The following is a 19,812-nucleotide window of genomic DNA, read 5'->3' as shown; positions in this document are numbered from 1 at the left end:
CCTTTTCTTTCGAAAATATTAGAAAAAGTAGTGGCAAGCCAGTTACGCACATTTTTGACAAATAATAGTACATATGAAAAGTTCCAATCAGGATTCAGGCCCCACCATAGCACAGAGACAGCGTTGCTTAGAGTTACAAATGACCTCCTATTAACATCCGATCGTGGTGAAATCTCAATTCTTATATTATTAGACCTTAGTGCAGCCTTTGACACAATAGATCATACAATCTTACTCAATAGACTAGAAAACTATGTTGGTATCAGTGGTCAGGCGCTAGCATGGTTTAGGTCGTATCTAACCAATCGCTATCACTTTGTTTATGTAAACGAGGAAGAGTCATATCACTCCCTGGTTAAATACGGTGTACCGCAGGGATCGGTTTTAGGTCCTATCCTGTTCTCGTTATACATGTTACCTCTAGGAGACATTATCAGGAAACATAACATAAGTTTTCACTGCTATGCGGATGATACCCAGCTTTACATCTCCTCACATCCCAGCGAAACACACACGTTTTCTAAGCTAACAGACTGCCTTAGCGATGTTAGTGACTGGATGGCACATAACTTTCTTAAGCTGAACTCCAATAAGACAGAGATACTTATTATTGAACCGAATCGCTACAAACATAATATGTCAGATTACACGTTGCACATAGATGGCTGCACTGTGGTGCCATCTTCCACGGTAAGGAACTTAGGTGTGATGTTCGACAGCAACTTATCCTTCGATAGTCATATCGCCAACGTCTGCCGTACAGCTTTCTTCCACCTTAGAAATATCTCGAAAATACGCCATATACTGTCTACATCTGACGCAGAGAAGCTTATCCATGCTTTTATGACCTCTAGAATAGACTATTGTAACTCGCTACTCGGGGGATGCCATGCAAATCAAGTAAACAAGCTTCAGCTAGTTCAAAACGCTTCCGCAAGGGTACTTACTCGATCTAAAAAGTACGACCACATAAGCCCAATTCTGGCATCTTTACACTGGCTACCAGTTAAATATCGCATACAATTTAAAATATCACTACTCACCTACAAAGCTTTAAATGGCCTAGCACCCTCATACCTTAGAGAATTACTATCAGAATACAATCCATCACGCACACTACGGTCACAAAATTCTGGTCTCTTGATTATCCCTAGACTATCAAAAGTGTCTAAAAGTGGAAGGTCATTTTCCTACTTAGCCCCTAAGCTCTGGAATGATTTACCAACCGATGTCCGAGAATCAGACACAGTCGATAATTTTAAATCTAGACTTAAAACTTTTCTCTTCAACAAAGCATTCGCATAATTTGTCTAGTAAAAGTACTTAACTCGAAATAGTTATTTGTACCGAACAAAGCACTCGCGGTCATAAAACAGACCAACCAAATAAATAAATAAAAACCTTATCTTAACGTATAGTCGGATTGCGATTTTGGAACTTTCGTGTTCTTGTGAATAGTATGCCATACAAACCCGTTTGCCACTGAACCTGCATTAACGACGACAGTGGGGCATCCGGCCTTAGTCAAACGGGTTGGCACGTATGGTCAGGTTGCGATGTTGGCGTTTTCTCATGATCTTGTAAATAGCATGCAATATAGACCCGTTTGCCACTGAACCTGCATTAACGACGACAGTGGGGTTACAGGCCTTAGTCAAACGGGTCGACAGGTTTCATTTTCTCTTTCTCTTAAAAATCAGAAGGTGACCCTTAGTTACCATATATACCGTCGCAGTGGGCCCCCAATTTGCAAAATCCTCAACTGTGGATAATATAATTACGCCGCAATAGTTAGTCTGTCTGAAACTAAGCTGATTAAACCACATCACTGTGTGACACTTGCATTACATGTGAACGGCCCCTACGCTAATATGATTTTGTTTTTCTCTCCCTGTCCTGTCCTCGACCCTGAGGACAATGGGACAAACAGACCCAGTTCCGGTAGATGTGAAAGTTGACTCACCTCTGATCTACTGGTCGTCCATCACTGTGATGCCCAGCTGATGCCTGACCAACGACCACCGGCAGAACCCGCTTAAACCCCGCTTAATCCCCGCTTAATCTCCTTATCCGTTTATATGTGTTTATATACATATATATCTCCCAAGGGTTTTTCCCTCCTAGGACTTTTTATTTTTTTTTCCTCGGCTCAACAACCCGGGGTTTTTGTTTTTTTTCTCCTAGGGGGTTTTTTACCCCGGGGAGGTAGCCTGCTTGGGCTTAATTTAGCTTCTTCTCCTAGACGTTACATTAGTAATACGCTCGTTCATAATGTCGAGTCATAGCCTCAGCAAATTTGACAGCTTATGCTATTGTGTATTATGTTGTGCTATCTGTCATTTTTCTGTGCTTTTACTGCTTCTATTAATGTAAAGCTGCTTTGAAACAATTGAGTATTGTGAAAAGCGCTATATAAATAAAATTGAATTGAATTGAATTGAAACCTGACAAATCTCCAAGTACCATGTAAACGCAGTTGTCTGCATAGCCGGTTTATTGATTTGCATGTAACGCATGAAAACAGTTTTTTATAATAAGCAGATTTTTGATAGTTATACGCTTATTCTGTGCATGTAAACGTACTCAATGACTGCTAGAAATGATTAGAAAGGGCTCCTTGCTCACACATACTTTTACATTTCTGAGTGAAAATGTTACTTTGAATTCAAGCAATGGAGGCTGAGATTGATAAATCTCCAATTTTATAATAAGAAAATCTCTGGCATCCACCAACTGCATCTTCTTCAAATGTAAAAGTTTAGTTCCCTTTTCATCCATAAATATTTCCATTAGTGAAGTTAGTGAGTAAATCCTTTGTCTTCTGATGGGGATTGCTCCTTCCTGAAGGGTAACAGCTAAATTCGGTGTTTCCACGCTGTAAATTTCCAGACTGAGTGAATGAGATTTTTATGAGCGTTGAATGTTGTTCAGGCAGAGCGGATTATGGGCAAGATTTCCACTCATGTGTCTAATCGGCTTCATTTTTGATGACAGGTTTCAGGTCAGAGACTGTAAGCAGCAGTAGCATAAATCTGTTAGACTACATTAAGAGATTTACTCTGCAGAGCCTTCAGCATGTTTCATACAACCTAAACAATATTTTGGTAACATTCCACTGTGACTCCCATATATGTTTTGCTATGTTCTTAAAGTCTGTGTAAAGTGATTCAGTGAATTATTTTAAAAGACATTATAAATGTTAAAGTATACTTCTGAAATACGTTTCAAAGACTGTGAACTGTATAGTACTGAATTGTGGAGTACACCGTTAAACAATTTTTCATCATTTCTGTGTTCAAGATTATTTGGGCGGGGATAAAACGGTGTCTTGATGAAGCACTGGAGTCATCAAACATGGCCCCCGCCCCTAACACAATCCGAGCATCCATTCAGGTTACAACGCGATTTGAAAATTGAGAAAGATGGCAGCTTTTCCGTCAGTGGGCATGGTTTAGCACAGATAGTGGACATGCCCCCACCATTAGAGAACAGAGTATCCTGCCTGTTTTTTCAAGATGTGGATTTATTTTATTTGTTTGGGGTTTTTATCATTTAAATTAAGCTGGGTGATTAATATAAACTGAGAACACATTTAATATCAGACTTTACTTGGACTTCAAAGAAACCAAGGGCTCTATCTTAACAATCTAAGCACATGGCATAAAGTGCACAACGCAAGTGCACTTAGGGCGTGTTCGAATCCACTTTTGCTAGTTTAACGTCAGGGAAAATGGTCTGTGTGCATGGTCTAAAAGGGTTGTTTCTATTCTTGTAATGATTAATGTGTGTGTTTGGGCACAACGTGCAGTAAAATAATGAGAGTCTCATTCCCATCCCCTTTAAAAGACAGTTGCACTCGCACCAAGGCTAATTCACTATTTACATGAAAGAGTCTGTAAGCTAAAAAAACTGTAAGCAGAGGCAAAAGACCACCAGTTTACAGTTTTTCTCGATTGCTAAAACACTATAACCAGGCTTTTGAACTAAAATTTTAAAACCATAACGCCATTTTTCAAGAAGCACAATCATTTTGCTGAACTATAAACACTATTCCACTGCTTTAACACATGAGCCAGATTTGGTGAACTTTTACTTCAAAACTCTACACACAAATCCCTACATTTCTCAGTGGTTACACCATCTGGTCATATGGAAAATACTAGCATTCAATACTGTTCACTCAAGTCAGCACAGCTTAGGCTCAAATAGCAAACAATTACCAAGGTGGAAACACTAACAGTCAAAATTGAACACACATCAATCAGATCCTTCAATACAGGGGCGTTGCACAAGATCTCGGGCCCTATGCATAGGCAGTCCTGATGGGCCCCAATGCCCCACCCCATAATATATTTTAGACTTTTCAAGGGCCCTCTCTTCCTTTGGGGCCCTGGTAATCAGTACTGGTTTTACCCCCAGTCCGACGCCCCTGCTTCAATAGATAGATAAAAGAGCCTGAATCAGTTCACTGAGCTTTGAAACAATGGATCCACAGAGAAATGAAGGAATAGGTCGAGGAGAATGAGGAGGAAATATAGGAGGGAAAGAAGGAGGACGTTGTGAAGGAGGAGGAAGAGGAGGAGGACGTGGTGAAATGGGAAGAGGGGCAAGGTGCCAAGCAGTCTCAGATGAAATTTGAGTTACTCTAGCTGACCATGTGCTTGTCCATGGTATGTCTTATGAGGGAGGCGGAGCAACAAGTAAAGCCAAATTTGAGTCACTTCACTGTTGCCTCCATCTTCAGAGCCTTCAGGGAGGAAAACGGATAAATGCACTTACAGTAAGACTGCTCTGTACAGTAACTTTAGTGTGCATACACTATTGGAATATGCTACTGGAATAAAGAAATGCATCACATTGCCTTTCAGCAGTTCCAGCTTATTGATAGCCTAAAATAAAGGGTAAAACAGAGATGCATGTGATGTGTTTATTTACATTATGTACATTAGATCTTTATTTTTACAGGTATGACAATTTTTTTACATTGCCATAATATTCTATTACCACTTATATTTATTAATATTTACAGGGATACAACGTAAACATAAAACGTAAATGTCTGGAGAAGCCAGAGAAGGTGGACTTGCCCACATGGTTGCCTACACCTTCAAGAATAGACAGACAAGACTGGTTGAAAAAACAGTCAGAAAATGAAATCATAGCTGTGGCAGGTGATAGCCTATGTGGACCCTTTCACATCAGGAACTGATTTTAATAATGGCCCTGTTAAAGACAGTGCAAAACATAAACTTATGTACTACATAGTAATGTTCATGATACATAATAAGTATTATGGTACACTATTGGCAACAAATCGTCACTGTCCTTCCGAAAGCTTGTTTGTCCAAATTCACTCTGTATTTTTTAATGTTTACACACTGTGTTGTCTAAGTTGACAAGCACTTGTAATACTTTTTTATTGATGGAATGTTTACAAAACCCACTGACAAACATAAGAGTGACCAATTATGATGAGTTATGACCAAAAAATGAAATTCACAAAGTATGGAGATACAAGGTTTTGGAAGGACAGTGACGGAATGTGTGTAACCTACCTAGACCTCTTCTGACTTGTCTCTCCACCAATTCTGATATGGCTGGTGCAGGTATGGGTGGCACCAAACCAAGCCTTCTGGGGTCATCTGGTCGAAGGCTCCTCTTTCTAGGCATCCCCACTCCACTTGTTAGTCTGCTCTTTACAATGCGTCCTTGCTACTCAGAAATGTATTCATAGTTTTTTTCACTTTTCAATGCATATACACTGTATCTTCTAGCGTTTTTCTTGTACAATCTTTTGTAACTGAAAATAGAGAAAATACAACTAATAAATATCTGTTACAAATTAGAACATGAGACAACCTTAGAAGACCTGTAAATACATTCTCAATTGCGTGTAAAACATTTGCAGAGTACAATTTGAACTATAAATGGGAATACTACATTTGTGTAAAACTTACATCTCTTTGCCCTCTTTTGTTTTCAATGGTGGTCGGTTCAGGTGGTGATTGTAGTCTAAAGCAGCCAACAGAACTCTTGCCTCATACACTGGGGGGCTGAAAGCGTAACGCTTGCTGGCATACATCAGGATGTGACTTTGAAATGCCTCTAGTTCTGCAGTCGATCTGATATATATATATATATATATATATATATATATATATATATATATATATATATATATATATATATATATATATATATATATATATAAAGTGAATAAGTAAATAAATCCATCAACAAATTCTGCTTTCTTTAGTGCTCCTCCCATTCTGTTGATGAATAGAAATCTGTAGTAAACTGAAACCACAAAACAATAGCAAAAAAAGACAATAACACACCGTATAGAAATCGGTGGAAAGTACTCTTCATCAGAGCTGAAACCATTCTGTCCATCGTCGTTTCCAGGGAAGTGAGGGGAAGTCTCATCTGCCCAATCAATTCTAAGCATAAGAACACATTTCAGATTCAACCAGTTATGAATTAGAAGCAATGCATTATATAATACATACAATTAGGAAGTACTACTTACACACTGTTTATTGGGTCATTAAAAACATTTTCTTCAAAGTCCTTCCCCACAATGCTCATGTCATGTAAGCTTTAGAAAAAGAAAGGAAAAAACTATTTACATTACGAAATTGTAGAAACAGTAGACATGCGGTGTAAGCAGTTATGATGTTACCTTTGTTCAAGGCCCTGAATTTCTGTGGCTTCTGCAATGACACCAAGATCAGCATCTCTGTAAAGAATAAGAGAAGATTGTTGTGTATATCCCACATATACTTATTCAAAAGAATTATAGATTAAGAAATGCAATTAAACACTACTCTGCAAGGCTGAGTTTCAAATCAAAGCGAAACACAAATCAACACAAAATTACTTCTATATGCATGACTTGCCTGTCTGTTTCACTAGAAGCACCAATGCTGGAGGTGTAAACTGAGAAATATTATCTTCATCAGAGTTGATGTTACAGTATGTTTCTCATATCTCTCATAGCTTGAAAAAGGAAAGCACCATCAAGAAATGAAGTGCTATATTACATTAAAACACACTCCTGTATGACATTTGTTTTTGTAATATAATCATTTATAGTGCAGGTATGATCTTAAACACGGAGAGATAACATGAAAAATGTAATGGGTGTTTAACATTGTCACTGTTTGTGTACCACAGTCCATTACAAACAACATAACTGATGAAGTAGTTTATCAAAGCATAGTCAGATGAGAATCTAGAGTCCTCTCCACTTGGTTATATAATAAATAACCAATCTGCTCAAATATTAGCAAAATGCATTGTACTTTTTCATTATAGTACTGATAGCCATCATTTGAGTTTGTGGTTAAACTATGCAACAGATGCAAAATGCATTTATACTGTTTATGCACAGTAACGAAGCAACATCAACCGAAGTTGCATTTATGTATTCTGAAAGTAATCATTGGTCACTTCATATGTACACTGTCATGTCACGTGACATTAAAATCCACTTACATATATTTCAACAGCGACATGGGATAAACTTTACTCCTGACGGTGATTGTGCCCGTCGTATAACTATAGCTTGTAAACAAACGCGGTTTTCACATACATTGATAAGAGTAACCATTGCTAACTTACCTGTCCAAGAGAAAGCAGGCAACTTCGGCGTCGCTTTTAAAACTTTTCTCCTGCATTAGCGCCTTCCATCTGGAAAAAGCCACGCCGATGGTTTTATGGCGTCGTCTGTCCTGGAGTTTTTTCGCTTTGTCGTCTTTTTTCTTTCTTGACGACAAACTTTGGCGATCTGTCGGCTCTTGGGCAACACAATATCTGTGGTCCTCCATTCGATCGTTTTTACATCTGTTCTTAATTCTAATAAGTTAACTATTGCTTCTGATAAATCGCACTACTACAACAACAACAACGACGGCGGCGACTCCTCCTCTGGTACTCCTACTTCTTCTTCGTGGGTTTTCAAGGCGACAATGGGAGCTGTGGCAGCCGCCTCCAATAACACCAACGAAGAAGAACGACCACAACAATATATGACAAAACGCGCGCTGTAGAGTAGTTTGTCTGCTTACGGCTTCTGTAGAAACACGATGGCGACGTCCATGAAAGGGGACCCGCAGTGTATGTAATTATAAACGGCTCATTCTAAGATAATAAAAACATATTTGTTTTTATGTACGATCATTAAACACCACTCAAAACATAGATATGTATATTATATTCATTTTCTGGCAATAGAGCCTCTTAAATTTTACACATTACACCTTTAAAGACTCCAGGATGGCTTTATTCTCTGAGTCATTTAAACCCTGATGATGTGGCATTTTAACCAGTTTGAAGTGAGTTTTTTGCTAAATCACTCTGTTATTCTGACACTTTATCCTGACCACGTTAGCTTTACTGTATGTCCACTGCACCACAGTCCCCATTCAAACATCAGACATCAATGTGTGTGTGTGTGTGTGTGTGTATACCTGGTAATTATCACGTTGTGGGGACCAATTGTCCCCACAAAGATAGGAATACCAGTATTTTTGTGACCTTGTGGGGACATTTTGATGTCCCCATGAGGAAACAAGCTTATAAATCAAACAAAATGATGTATTTTGAAAAGAAGGGTTTCTGTGATGGTTGGGGTTGGGGTTAGGGAATGGGGTAGGTTAGGGGAATAGAATATAAAGTTTGTACAGTATAAAATGCATTATGTCTATGGACTGTCCCCACAAAACATGGAAACCAGAATGTGTGTGTGTGTGTGTGTGTGTGTGTGTGTGTGTGTGTGTGTGTGCGTGTGTGTGTATGCGTGCGTGTGTGTGCATTTAACACACACTCATTTAACAATGACTGTAAAACTCTTACAGAGATGAATCTCACAGAGAGTGCAGAGAGTCTGCAGAGGACAGCATCCATCTAAATATAATATTGATGAATGATTTATTAATAACAAATCTAAAATATGACAACACACTAACAGTGGCACAGACAAAGCTTTAGCTACTGTCCAAAAAAAAAATATTACTGTTTGTCAATGCAGTTATGTATATTCTTACATTTCACAAAAAAATCCTCAATCGCGTTTCTGTTATCATAGTTTCCTTTTGGTTTTTCAATGAACTAGTATTGTTAACTTCAGGTTAGCTGTGTTCACTTTCTCTCTCTATTTCCTTCCTAACAGTATGAATACTTCAACGCTGTATTGATCAATGAGTTTGATGAGGAGGGCAGGAGTGTGGATTTGGGTGGAGAATTTCTCCTTCAGCCCAATGAGCATTTCAATAATCTGTCTGTCAACCTCAGCCTCAGTGTTGTCCAGGTGCCCACCAACATGTACAACAAAGGTATCGTGAACAGCACCACATTAACAATTTAGACTTGTTAAACCTTCACAATGAATTAATTTCATTTTATTTTTTTCATGGCACTGTATTCTTTTTAACATCCCTCTTACATACATTAATTGTACAGTTTATTAATGTATCTTCAAACTTTTTATATATATATATATATATATATATATATATATATATATATATATATATATATATATATATATATATATATATATATATATATATATATATATATATATTAGGGCTGTCAATAGATTGAAATATGTAATCGCAATTAATCGCATGATTTCATGACAGTGTTTCCCACAGGATTTTGAGAGACTGTGGTGGTGATGACGTCACCCGCTAATTAGCATATATTTGACGTCATCATGTCGTGTTTGCGTTTGATCTAGTGTTGGCACCTGAAATATGTTTCACTTCTACTCTTTGATCTGTATCTGTATTTGATCTATATTATATATCAAATTATATTTTAAGCTGAATTAAGCTGTTTTAAAAAGTGAAATAAAAATGTAAATGGGAATCGTGAAAATTCTATTTGTGGGGGCCAGTGTTGATTTTGTGGTGGGCCACCACAAATAAATCAGTGTATGGGAAACACTGCATGAGTTAACTCGCGATTAATCGCAAATTAATCGCACATTTTTATCTGTTCTAAATTTACCTAAATGTAACACTTTTTAAGTTTTTAATGCTCTAATCAGCATGGATTTGGATAATATATATGCTGTATGCAAATGTATGTCTACAACAGCCTGTTTACATTTTCAACAGAACCATCAGCCATAGTTTTATAAATGTTTTTGCCTTTAGAAGACGTTGTTCTTTCTCCATTTCTGTTTGCTGCTGCATCATTTGTGACCTGTGCTGGCAAATTGACTTGGGATGAGCAAATTTTCTAAAATGTGTCATTTATATTTTAACATTCTCTATTAAAAAACTTCAAAACAATTGGAACAATTGTTGGAATCTGAAAACAAAGCATGACAGAACTATACCTGTTAATGCAGAGCAAAAACAATCTCAATATACATATATGTTTTTATTTTATTGTTTAGTTTTGACATTGTGACAGACCTCTTTAAGACTGTAGGATAATGCAAGGGTTTAATATAATGACACAACAGATATTTTTCCTTAACAGTTAACGAAACATTCACTTTAGATACAACAGATTACAGGTCATACCTGCGTGAATTCTTGTCAAAACAGATATTTTTAAACCTGTAATTTTGTGTTAGATGTCTATATATATCGAGCCCAGTCTCCTGAAGATGCGTATAAATAGCACGAAGTGTCGCGCACTCGCGCGTTTGGGTGCATGCGCTTCAAACGTCTGCGTCAGACATCGCTTTTGAGCCTTGTCACTCTTAATAACTCTTTTAACATCAATCAGATCCCGAACTTTATCTCTCTTAATAATTATTTTAACATCAAGAAAGTCGGTCTATTTTCTATAATTTCTGAATGCTTTTTAAAACGAAACTAAAAAGTGAAAGAAGACGCATCTTTGCTTTATATGGATTTGGGACGGTACACCTCACAGAAAACGTACAGATAAAGAAAATTGCACGTGCAGAAAACATTGGATTCGCTAGACGAAAGCTTAATGTTCTTATTTTTATGAAAAGCTCCGACTCATCTAGACAGCGCCGGTCACTTGCTGCGTCTCAATTCATCCAGCTGTGCGTCAAACAGAAATTGCGTGTTGCGTTAATCGCGCGTTAATAAAATTAGTGCCGTTAAAATGAATTTGCGTTAACGCGTTATTAACGCGTTTATTTTGACAGCCCTAATATATATATATATATATATATATATATATATATATATATACTGTTCTAGTCTGCAACAATGCATAAATATAATATGTTATATTTTATCTCATGGCTGGATTTTTCTATTCCTCTTTGATAAATATGACCTTGGACACACTACTGCAGGTAAAGCAATCATTTATCTTTCACAAACCTTTAACGTCTCCCAGTATGTCCTAGTGGACCCATTTTTAACAAGTTGGTGACACAGGTGGGTACATAAATGCCTGCTGAAATACATTTGGTTTAAACGGTATGATGGCCATGACTTGAGGGATATACTTCCACAGAAAGCCGTCTCAGGAGAATGTCTGTCAGCAGTTCTAAGTGACTTTAATGCCAAAGGGAGAAATCACAGCAGCAACATCTGTGCACTGAATAAAGCCTCTAAACTCCAGAGATTAGAGAATACATCATCCTGGAGCAAGCTAATTCAAGTGCCACCCGTGACAGTCGTACATGAGGGTGAAAACAGAAGCCAACAAACGAAACGGACAGCGGTGAAATTATTGCCCAGCATGAATCAACAACCCTGCTAGCCAAAATATGTGACTGTTAAGTAACTGCAATGTAGTCTGATTAATTTATGTCATGGAAACGTAACTTGTTACATTGTGGCGACAGAAAATTTGAAATTCCTGGATATTAGGATGTAACTTTGTGACATTGACTGTTAGCTCATTCTCTGCCAACCTTTTTTTTTAAGTTGCCTGCCAGCATTTCTTGTGATTTTCACGAAAGTTTTACAAAATGCCTTCCAGGAAAATTTTCTTATACAAATATATAAACTTACAAATATAGCAAATGAAAGAACAGACCCTCTGCAACAAAAAACAACAAACAAACAAACAAACAAACAAACAAACAAAACAGGAAAAAACATTTCATCATATCTATTTTTTTCTCTGCTTATAAACTCTTAAATATGGGTATTTTTCTTCAAAAATTATTTTTTTAGCAATAAGCTGAAACAATAGCATTTTTGTGAAGGAATTTTGTAAGAGAACAGATTCAGAACGATTATCAAAACATACACGGAGTGTAAAATTAATAAAGAATTTTTTTGCTTCAGTTTTTTATGAAGTGGATAATCTGAATTATGAAGTGGATAATACATGAATTCTATATTTTCTTTATTCTTTCTGTACGTTTTTATGTATATAGCGTGTGTGTGTGTGTGAGTACGATGAAACAGTAAAAAGTATACCTTGTAATTTCAAACTGATGGCTTATAATAGACCCTATACTTAAAAGCACTCTTTTTCTTTCTTTTTGAACAACTAACCAATTACAATCTTCAAAAGACAGTGTTATACGTAGCAATGGGGTCAGCCCCGCCTCCTCACTAAACATTTTTGTATATTCCTTGCTCAGAGTTATCTCGCTCTTAATCTCCAACATAGAAGAACCTAATACGCTACTTTCATCTGCGTCAAAATGTGCTTTGCCAAAGCACATTTTGATACATTCCCTCACCAGCCAAAGAAAACTATAAATTTAAGATGAAAATTTGGCTTATTAACAATTATGTCTGTCATCATTAATAGCTGAGCCCATTGAGATGTACTACATATTTGAAATACTATAGTTTTTTTGAAAAATGTGTATTACGTGTGTCTTACTACTGTAATAGGTACAGTGTACCTTATGTTATTTTATAGTGTAATTTAAATTGTAGTTAGTCAATTTCCCATATATTTGTAATGTATTTTCTTGTTTGTATTTTAATGCCTTTTTTACATCTTGGCCAGGGGACTACAGATGAAAAATAGCCTTTTGGCTAATTCTGGCTTTTTTAACCATGTCTGTACATGTGTTTTATGAAATTGCGCTGTCCCCTTTTAAATAAACCATTAAATCAAATCAAATCAAGATAGTTTTTCACTTCTAAAATTTCATAATCGCATTGCCTCTAACCTGCTTCATTCTTTGTATCTCCCCCCTCTTCTTGCACTCAAAGAAACCTGGAAAAGGGAGCTAGGTCTTTGTTTAGAAGATGAACTGTGGAATAATGTATTAACTAAAATTAACTCTGTATCTATCTGCGCTCATTTAAACCTTGTTCAATTTAAAGTTGTTCACAGAATTCGTTTCACCAAAGCAAGACTGAAAGAAAACTCTCATTAGCAGAGAATGATAGGTGTAATAGATGTTCATTGTCTCCAGCAGATCATACTCATACATTTTAAACATGTCCTAAACTGAACTCTTCCTGGTTTTCTTTTTTTTTGATACATTACCAAAAGCTCTTAAATGTTTCTGTAAAACCTTGCCCAATAATTAAACATTTTGGAGTACTGTCTATTGCTGGTATATACAACCCCAAAACAGAAAAAGTTGGGACACTGTAGTAATTGTGAGTAAAAAAGTAATGGAATAATTTACAAATCTCATAAACTTATATTTTATTCACAGTAGAATATAGATAACATATCAAATGTTGAAAGTGAGATATTTTGAAATGTTATACCAAATATTGGCTCATTTTGCATTTCATGAGAGCTACACATTCCAAAAAAAGTTGGGACAGGTAGCAATAAGAGGCCAGAAAATTTTAATGTACACATAAGGAAAAGCTTAAGGACTAATTTGCAACTTATTAGGTCATTTGGCAACATGATTGGGTATAAAAAGAGCCTCTCAGAGTGGCAGTGTTTCTCAGAAGTCAAGATGGGCAGAGAATCACCAATTCCCCAAATGCTGCAGCGAAAAATGGTTTTCTGAGATTCTCAGAGAAAAGTTGCAAAGAGATTGACTTTATCATCATCTACAGTGCATAATATCATTCAAAGGTTTAGAGAATCTGGAACAATCTCTGTGCTTAAAGGTCAAGACCGACAAACCATACCGGATGCCCGTGATCTTCGGGCCCTAAGACAGCACTGCATCACATACAGGAATGCACTTGTAATGGAAATCATAAAATGGGCTCAGGAATACTTCCAGAACACATTGTCAGTGAACACAATCCACCGTGTCATTCGCTGTTGCCAACTAAAACTCTATAGCTCAAAAAAAGAAGCCATATCTAAACATGATCCAGAAGCGCAGGTGTTTTCTCTGGGCAAGGCTCATTTAAAATGGACTTTGGCAAAGTGAAAAACTGTTCTGTGGTCCAAAGAATCAAAATTTGAAGTTGTTTTTGGAAAACTGGGACGCCATTTCATCCGGACTAAAGAGGACAATGACAACCCAAGTTGTTATTAGCAATCAGTTCAGAAGCCTGCATTTCTGATGGTTTGGGGTTGCATGAGTGCGTGTGGCATGGGCAGCTTACGCATCTGGAAAGGCACCATCAATGCTGAAAGGTTTATCCAAGTTCTAGACACATTTGATTCCATTTAGATGTTGTCTCTTTCAGGGAAGACCTTGCATTTTCCAACATGACAATGCCAGACCACATACTGCATCAATTACAACATCAAGACTGCGTAGAAGAAGGATCTGAGTACTGAAATGGCCAGCCTGCAGTCCAGATCTTTCACCCACAGAAAAAATTTGGTACATCATAAAGAGGAAGATGTGACAAAGAAGACCTAAGACAGTTGAGCAACTAAAAATCTGTATTAGACAAGAATGGGAAAACATTCCTATTCCTAAACATTGGTCCTCTTCCAGCTGTTCCTTATGTGTACATCTAACTTTTCTGGCCTTTTATTGCTACCTGTCCCAACTTTTTTTGGAATGTGTAGCTCTCATGAAATCCAAAATGAGCCAATATTTGGCATGACATTTCAAAATGTATCACTTTCAACATTTGATGTGTTGTCTATATTCTACTGTGAATGAAGTGTGGGTTTGTGGGATTTGTGGATTGTTCCATTCTTTTTTTGCTCACAATTTCTACAGTGTCCCAGCTTTTTCTGTTTTGGGGTTGTACAACAAGTGTCATGCTGACATTATCGCCTTTGCCTTACTGGTTGCCAGAAAGAGAATACTGCTGCACTGGAAATCCTCATGCCCCTGCAAACTTTTTCTGGTTGAAGGACTTAATGTCTTTTTTGCATCTGGAAAAACTGAACACTCCACAAGGGATTTTGTTACTTCATTTGATAACACATGGAATCCTATCCTTTCTTTTGTTAGGACTATATTTTCATTGTATATTTAAACCATCTTTTTATTATTTAATTTATACTTTTACTTGAGTTTGGTTATGATAATTTGGGCTGGGAAGGAATAAAATGAAAAAGCACCAGAGAAAATATTTGACATCTTTGGTATCAAAAATTATATAAAATTAAAAAACAAGTCGCTTGTTGGAATCAGTCTAAACATTTTAAATATGCAGATTTATAAATAACATTGTCATGCCACAGAATAGATCAAACAAGGATAAAGTCGTGTAGACGATGTTCAGCCAGGTTCTGGGAGTATATCATGATATTGTCTATATAAACTATGACGAACTGGTTCAGGTACTCAACGAGTAGCCTTGGAACACAGCAGGGGAGTTGGACAGACCATATGGCATCACCAAATATTCATAATAGCCAGAAGATTTCATCTCCTTTGCAGATTCAGATGAGGTTTTAAGCACTCTATAAGTCCACTTTAGAGAAGATGTGAGCTCCACATAGCTGTTCTAGGGCTGCTGGAACCAGAGGAAGAGGATATCTGTACTTGACAGTAGGGATGTCCCGATCCAATAACGTGATCGGAAATCGGCCCCGATCACGTGGTTTCAGACTTGATCGGAATCGGACGTTACCTCCCGTACAGGACTCGGATACATATGCAGGGTTTAAAATCCATCAAGGTCTCGCTCTGCTCCGCGCCAGTGTATGCGCTGCGCTGGTGCGTGTGGACTGACGAGAAGAGAATAGGCTTGTTCGACTTCATGCGGCGCCACAAGAACCGGCAGCCGAATGACGTCAAAGTTCCGTGAGAGCGATAAAAGCAAACTCCTCCGTATGATTTCGCGGATCACTCTCGTGGTAGTTTGGCATCACCTGGCTGTCGATTGTTGCGGCGCCGCATGAAGTCGAACAAGCCTATTGACGTGTTTTCATTCATAGGCTTCGCACTCGTGCGTGCAAGGAACCCACGACAAAACCTGGTTTTTACCGCTCATTTAAACTACGCGTTGATCGTTTTTGTCACCATGTGCTCAGACGCAGCTCCGTGTCTCACTCAGAACCTCAAGAACGCGCATTCACGCAGGATCATTTGACATTACTGCAGAGATGAGAGAGAAAGGGAGAGGTAAGAATGGTCCCCATGTCGAAAAAACGTAATAGAAGTCTAGAAACAAAGTATTAAAGTATGTATAGCCATGTCACTCATCTCATTACAATATGTTAACTAGATAACTGGATACAACTTATTGTATAGTTTCTCTATGGCTATTTTATAAGACATATTGCTGAATCAGTATGTTGTTTTTCTTGTTAATTTAGTCTTTGGGTAGCCTATCTTATGCCTAGAATTAGTCAAGGAGGTTGATTCTTATAACTTCTTTCAAAGTTTGATCAATTGCGCATAATGACATGTGCAACAAATGCATATAGGGTGTCAGACTCATAGATTTGCATAATTTAAAGTTCAGGTTTTAAAGTTTGGGTCAACATGTGGCACAGCTTTAAAGCTGAAACTTGTAAAATCCTATCAGAGGTACAAAATGTCACTGAAACACACCAGTGGCTTTGCTGTCATCAGGATTAAACATGTTACCCCTCAAACCCTCCCTTCCAACAAAGCCTCCCCACAAAACAAATCCCAATTAAACCCCTGTACATATACTATATATATTCTCATTATTTTTTAACACATCTATAGTTATGCGCTGGCACAGAGTTAGACTCTTTTGACTCCACACAGAAACAGCAATGCGTGCGGCATGACATAAGGAACATCCTGGTTCTGTTTTTTTCGCTCTATTCTTTTTTATGTATTATAGAAGTATTGGATCGGGACTCGGTATCGGCAGATACTCAAAATCAAATGACTCGGACTCGAGGGCAAAAAAACCTGATGGGGACACCCCTACTTGACAGTTTGGGAATAGAGGAGACAGTAATCGATACAGGGTTTAAGGCCTTTTTGCTCACAAAGAAGAAGCTGGCAGAACAGAAGCCAGAAGAGAACAGACAGGGGTAAACTAATTTTGCTGAAGCAGGACCGCCAAAAAGCGATAAACATCAAGCATGTGAAAGACTTTGTTATTGAACCATACTGTATATTAAATTTAATGCAAATGTCATCACATGCACAAAAGGAACATAAAATTAAATTAGGAATACGATTTGGGCATAAAAGGCTACCTGACTTTACAAAGGTTTGACACTAATAAAATGGAATGCAACATCAACGTCTTACAGAATCTTCTATAAAAGGACATGACATTTTAGTCACTTAGACGGTCTCTGCATAGTATATCATATTAGCTTTACAAGTCATTTCAATTTACTGTTTTAATTTTTTGGTTTGTTTTAGCGTATTATATAAAATATATGAAGTAGTAAGTTAAAATGACTTGCACTGGCAATTTGATTTTAACTTAAAGACTGCTAAAAAAATGTTTACAGTCTACATAATAAAAATGTGCGGAATGAAAAAATTACTGAATTAACTAACAACATAGCTAACCTGACTACTCATTTAAAAATGGTGAGGGGACAAAAAAAATCCTGCTCCCAACCAGGTTTGGTTCACAGAGTACAAGTTACCTCTCCTTCTGAAACAGGCTAGACTTACCCCACTCTCTTGGGTTTGACATACCTCCCATTCTGAAACAGAAAACCCAGAGTTTCCCTCATTTCAGAGTTAACATACTCAGAGTTTGCTCTTAACCTCCTTTCTATAACAGTTTTAGCAAATGCTAAAAGGATATCTCTAAGAAAATGATGATCGGGGAGGGTAAAGGAGATCCTGAGCTTCAGGTGAATAATCCAGGTGAGTCTGTAATGCAAGAAGACAAGACAACTGGGTGAGGAAGTGAGGGCTGGATTTATGTGGTGTGGTGATGAGGGCCTGCAGGTGCAAGTGATTAGTATTAAGGTGAAGGAGATCAGGCAGGTTGGGTGGTGGCTGGTGTAGCTGACTTATAGAGTCTAATCTGACTCATCTATATGTTCTTCTTTTACAGACTCAGCGATAGTATATGGGGTGTACTGGTCAGAGGCACTTAATTAAGTGTTTGTGGACAACTTTCAACAAGACCCATCTCTTATATGGCAGTACTTTGGAAGTGCAAAAGGCTTTTTCAGACAGTATCCAGGTGAGTTTTCAATGTTTATTTTTCTTTGGTGCCATGTAAACATAATCTGAAATTAACACCCATTAAACACACAGTGCCAGATTTACTAAACAGGGGGATATTTAGTAAAAAGGCACAAAATGAGTAACACAGGTGCAAAAGCTGATTTCCATAATGACCAAGCAATCTACTAAGAGCAGCACAAATTAGTTCAGATTCGCAAATAAGCAGAACTGATGATCCTCAGGTGCAGATGATCTACTAATGTGCTTGAGATCAGCACTATGGACATCACAGCTGAAAATTCGGGGTGTGAAGCCATGGTAAACTGAAAAGAACTGGAGGACAAAAAATGAGGGTTTGCAAGAAGTTTTATCACACTCGCAAACATTAGTAAATTGTGTTGCGTGAATCATTTAAATAATCTCCTCCCATTACTTTTGCATCTGAAAGGGAAACTCAGAGAAATACAAATGCAATAAAGTCAGTGGTAAAAATCACTCTAAAAACAAACGGTGCTAAATAGGACTAAAAGTGGTTCTTGGCTGGTAATCATAGAGGAACCATTTTAAGTGCTTTATATGTGCTATATAGCACTAAAAAAGAACCACTTTTAGTGATATGTAGCACAGTTTGTTTTTAGAGTGAACTAGACCACACCTTTTCAGCACTATTTATCCACTGCGTTCTTCAGTAAATCACGACATTCATTATTTAATGGCATAATGATGGTTTGTGCTGGTGCAAGCTGTTAGTAATTCTGGCCCTTAATGTAGGTAAAATTTCTCTGGCATTTATTAGGGTTTTTTGCGATGTGGATAATAGAGCCCTATGCAGAGAAGGTTGGCTACTGCTATTCCAATACTATCCATGCAGCCTTTAGGCAATACTGGGAAGCGGACCAGTTTTGGCTGGAGCAGGGGACGCTATGGAAGCCACAACCCCCTCTTGGAGGTTCCTAACACAGCCTAACACAGGTTTTTGAGAATTCAACTAATAAGGGCTGACATTAGATGCTGAGTCTGATAGCCGAAGGCCGAGGAAGTACCAAACTCTACAGAAAATAATTTTTGTCATTAACATAGGGGTTCAACCTGTTAGAGGCTGAGAACACGGGAGAAAACCAGCTTGACATGAACACTATAGAATCTAGTAAACATGTTAGGTGTCACCCAGCCCATCTCTACAAATGTCTGTCAATGAGGCCCTGCAAGCTAGTGCCCAGGAGGATATTATACTTCTGGTAGAGTGTGCCCGCAATCTGTGCAAGCACGGCAAGCCCTGCAATTGATATGCCAGGGCAATGGTATCCACAATCCAGTCTGACAGCCCCTGCTTGGAGACAGCTTTTCCCTTCTGATGTCCTTTGTAACAGACACAAAGCTGTTCTACAGTTCTGAAGCTTCATGTTCGGTCCACGTACAGACACGGATGGGACGGGGCAGGG

The 19,812-nt window shown here is 37.8% G+C and overlaps 1 protein-coding gene across 1 annotated transcript in view; it reads left to right on the top strand.

Moving 5' to 3' along the window:
* Positions 1 to 19,812, top strand: part of cacna2d3a (calcium channel, voltage-dependent, alpha 2/delta subunit 3a) — a 167,471-nt gene that overhangs the window by 63,601 nt on the left and 84,058 nt on the right. The window contains 2 exon segments of the mRNA XM_073867468.1: positions 9,173 to 9,335; positions 18,255 to 18,386. Of these exon segments, the coding sequence (XP_073723569.1) occupies positions 9,173 to 9,335; positions 18,255 to 18,386 (295 nt within the window).

This window comes from Misgurnus anguillicaudatus, chromosome 5 (assembly GCF_027580225.2).
Source record: "Misgurnus anguillicaudatus chromosome 5, ASM2758022v2, whole genome shotgun sequence".
Lineage (NCBI taxonomy): Eukaryota > Metazoa > Chordata > Actinopteri > Cypriniformes > Cobitidae > Misgurnus > Misgurnus anguillicaudatus.
This window is presented reverse-complemented; position numbering and strand designations above follow the sequence as displayed.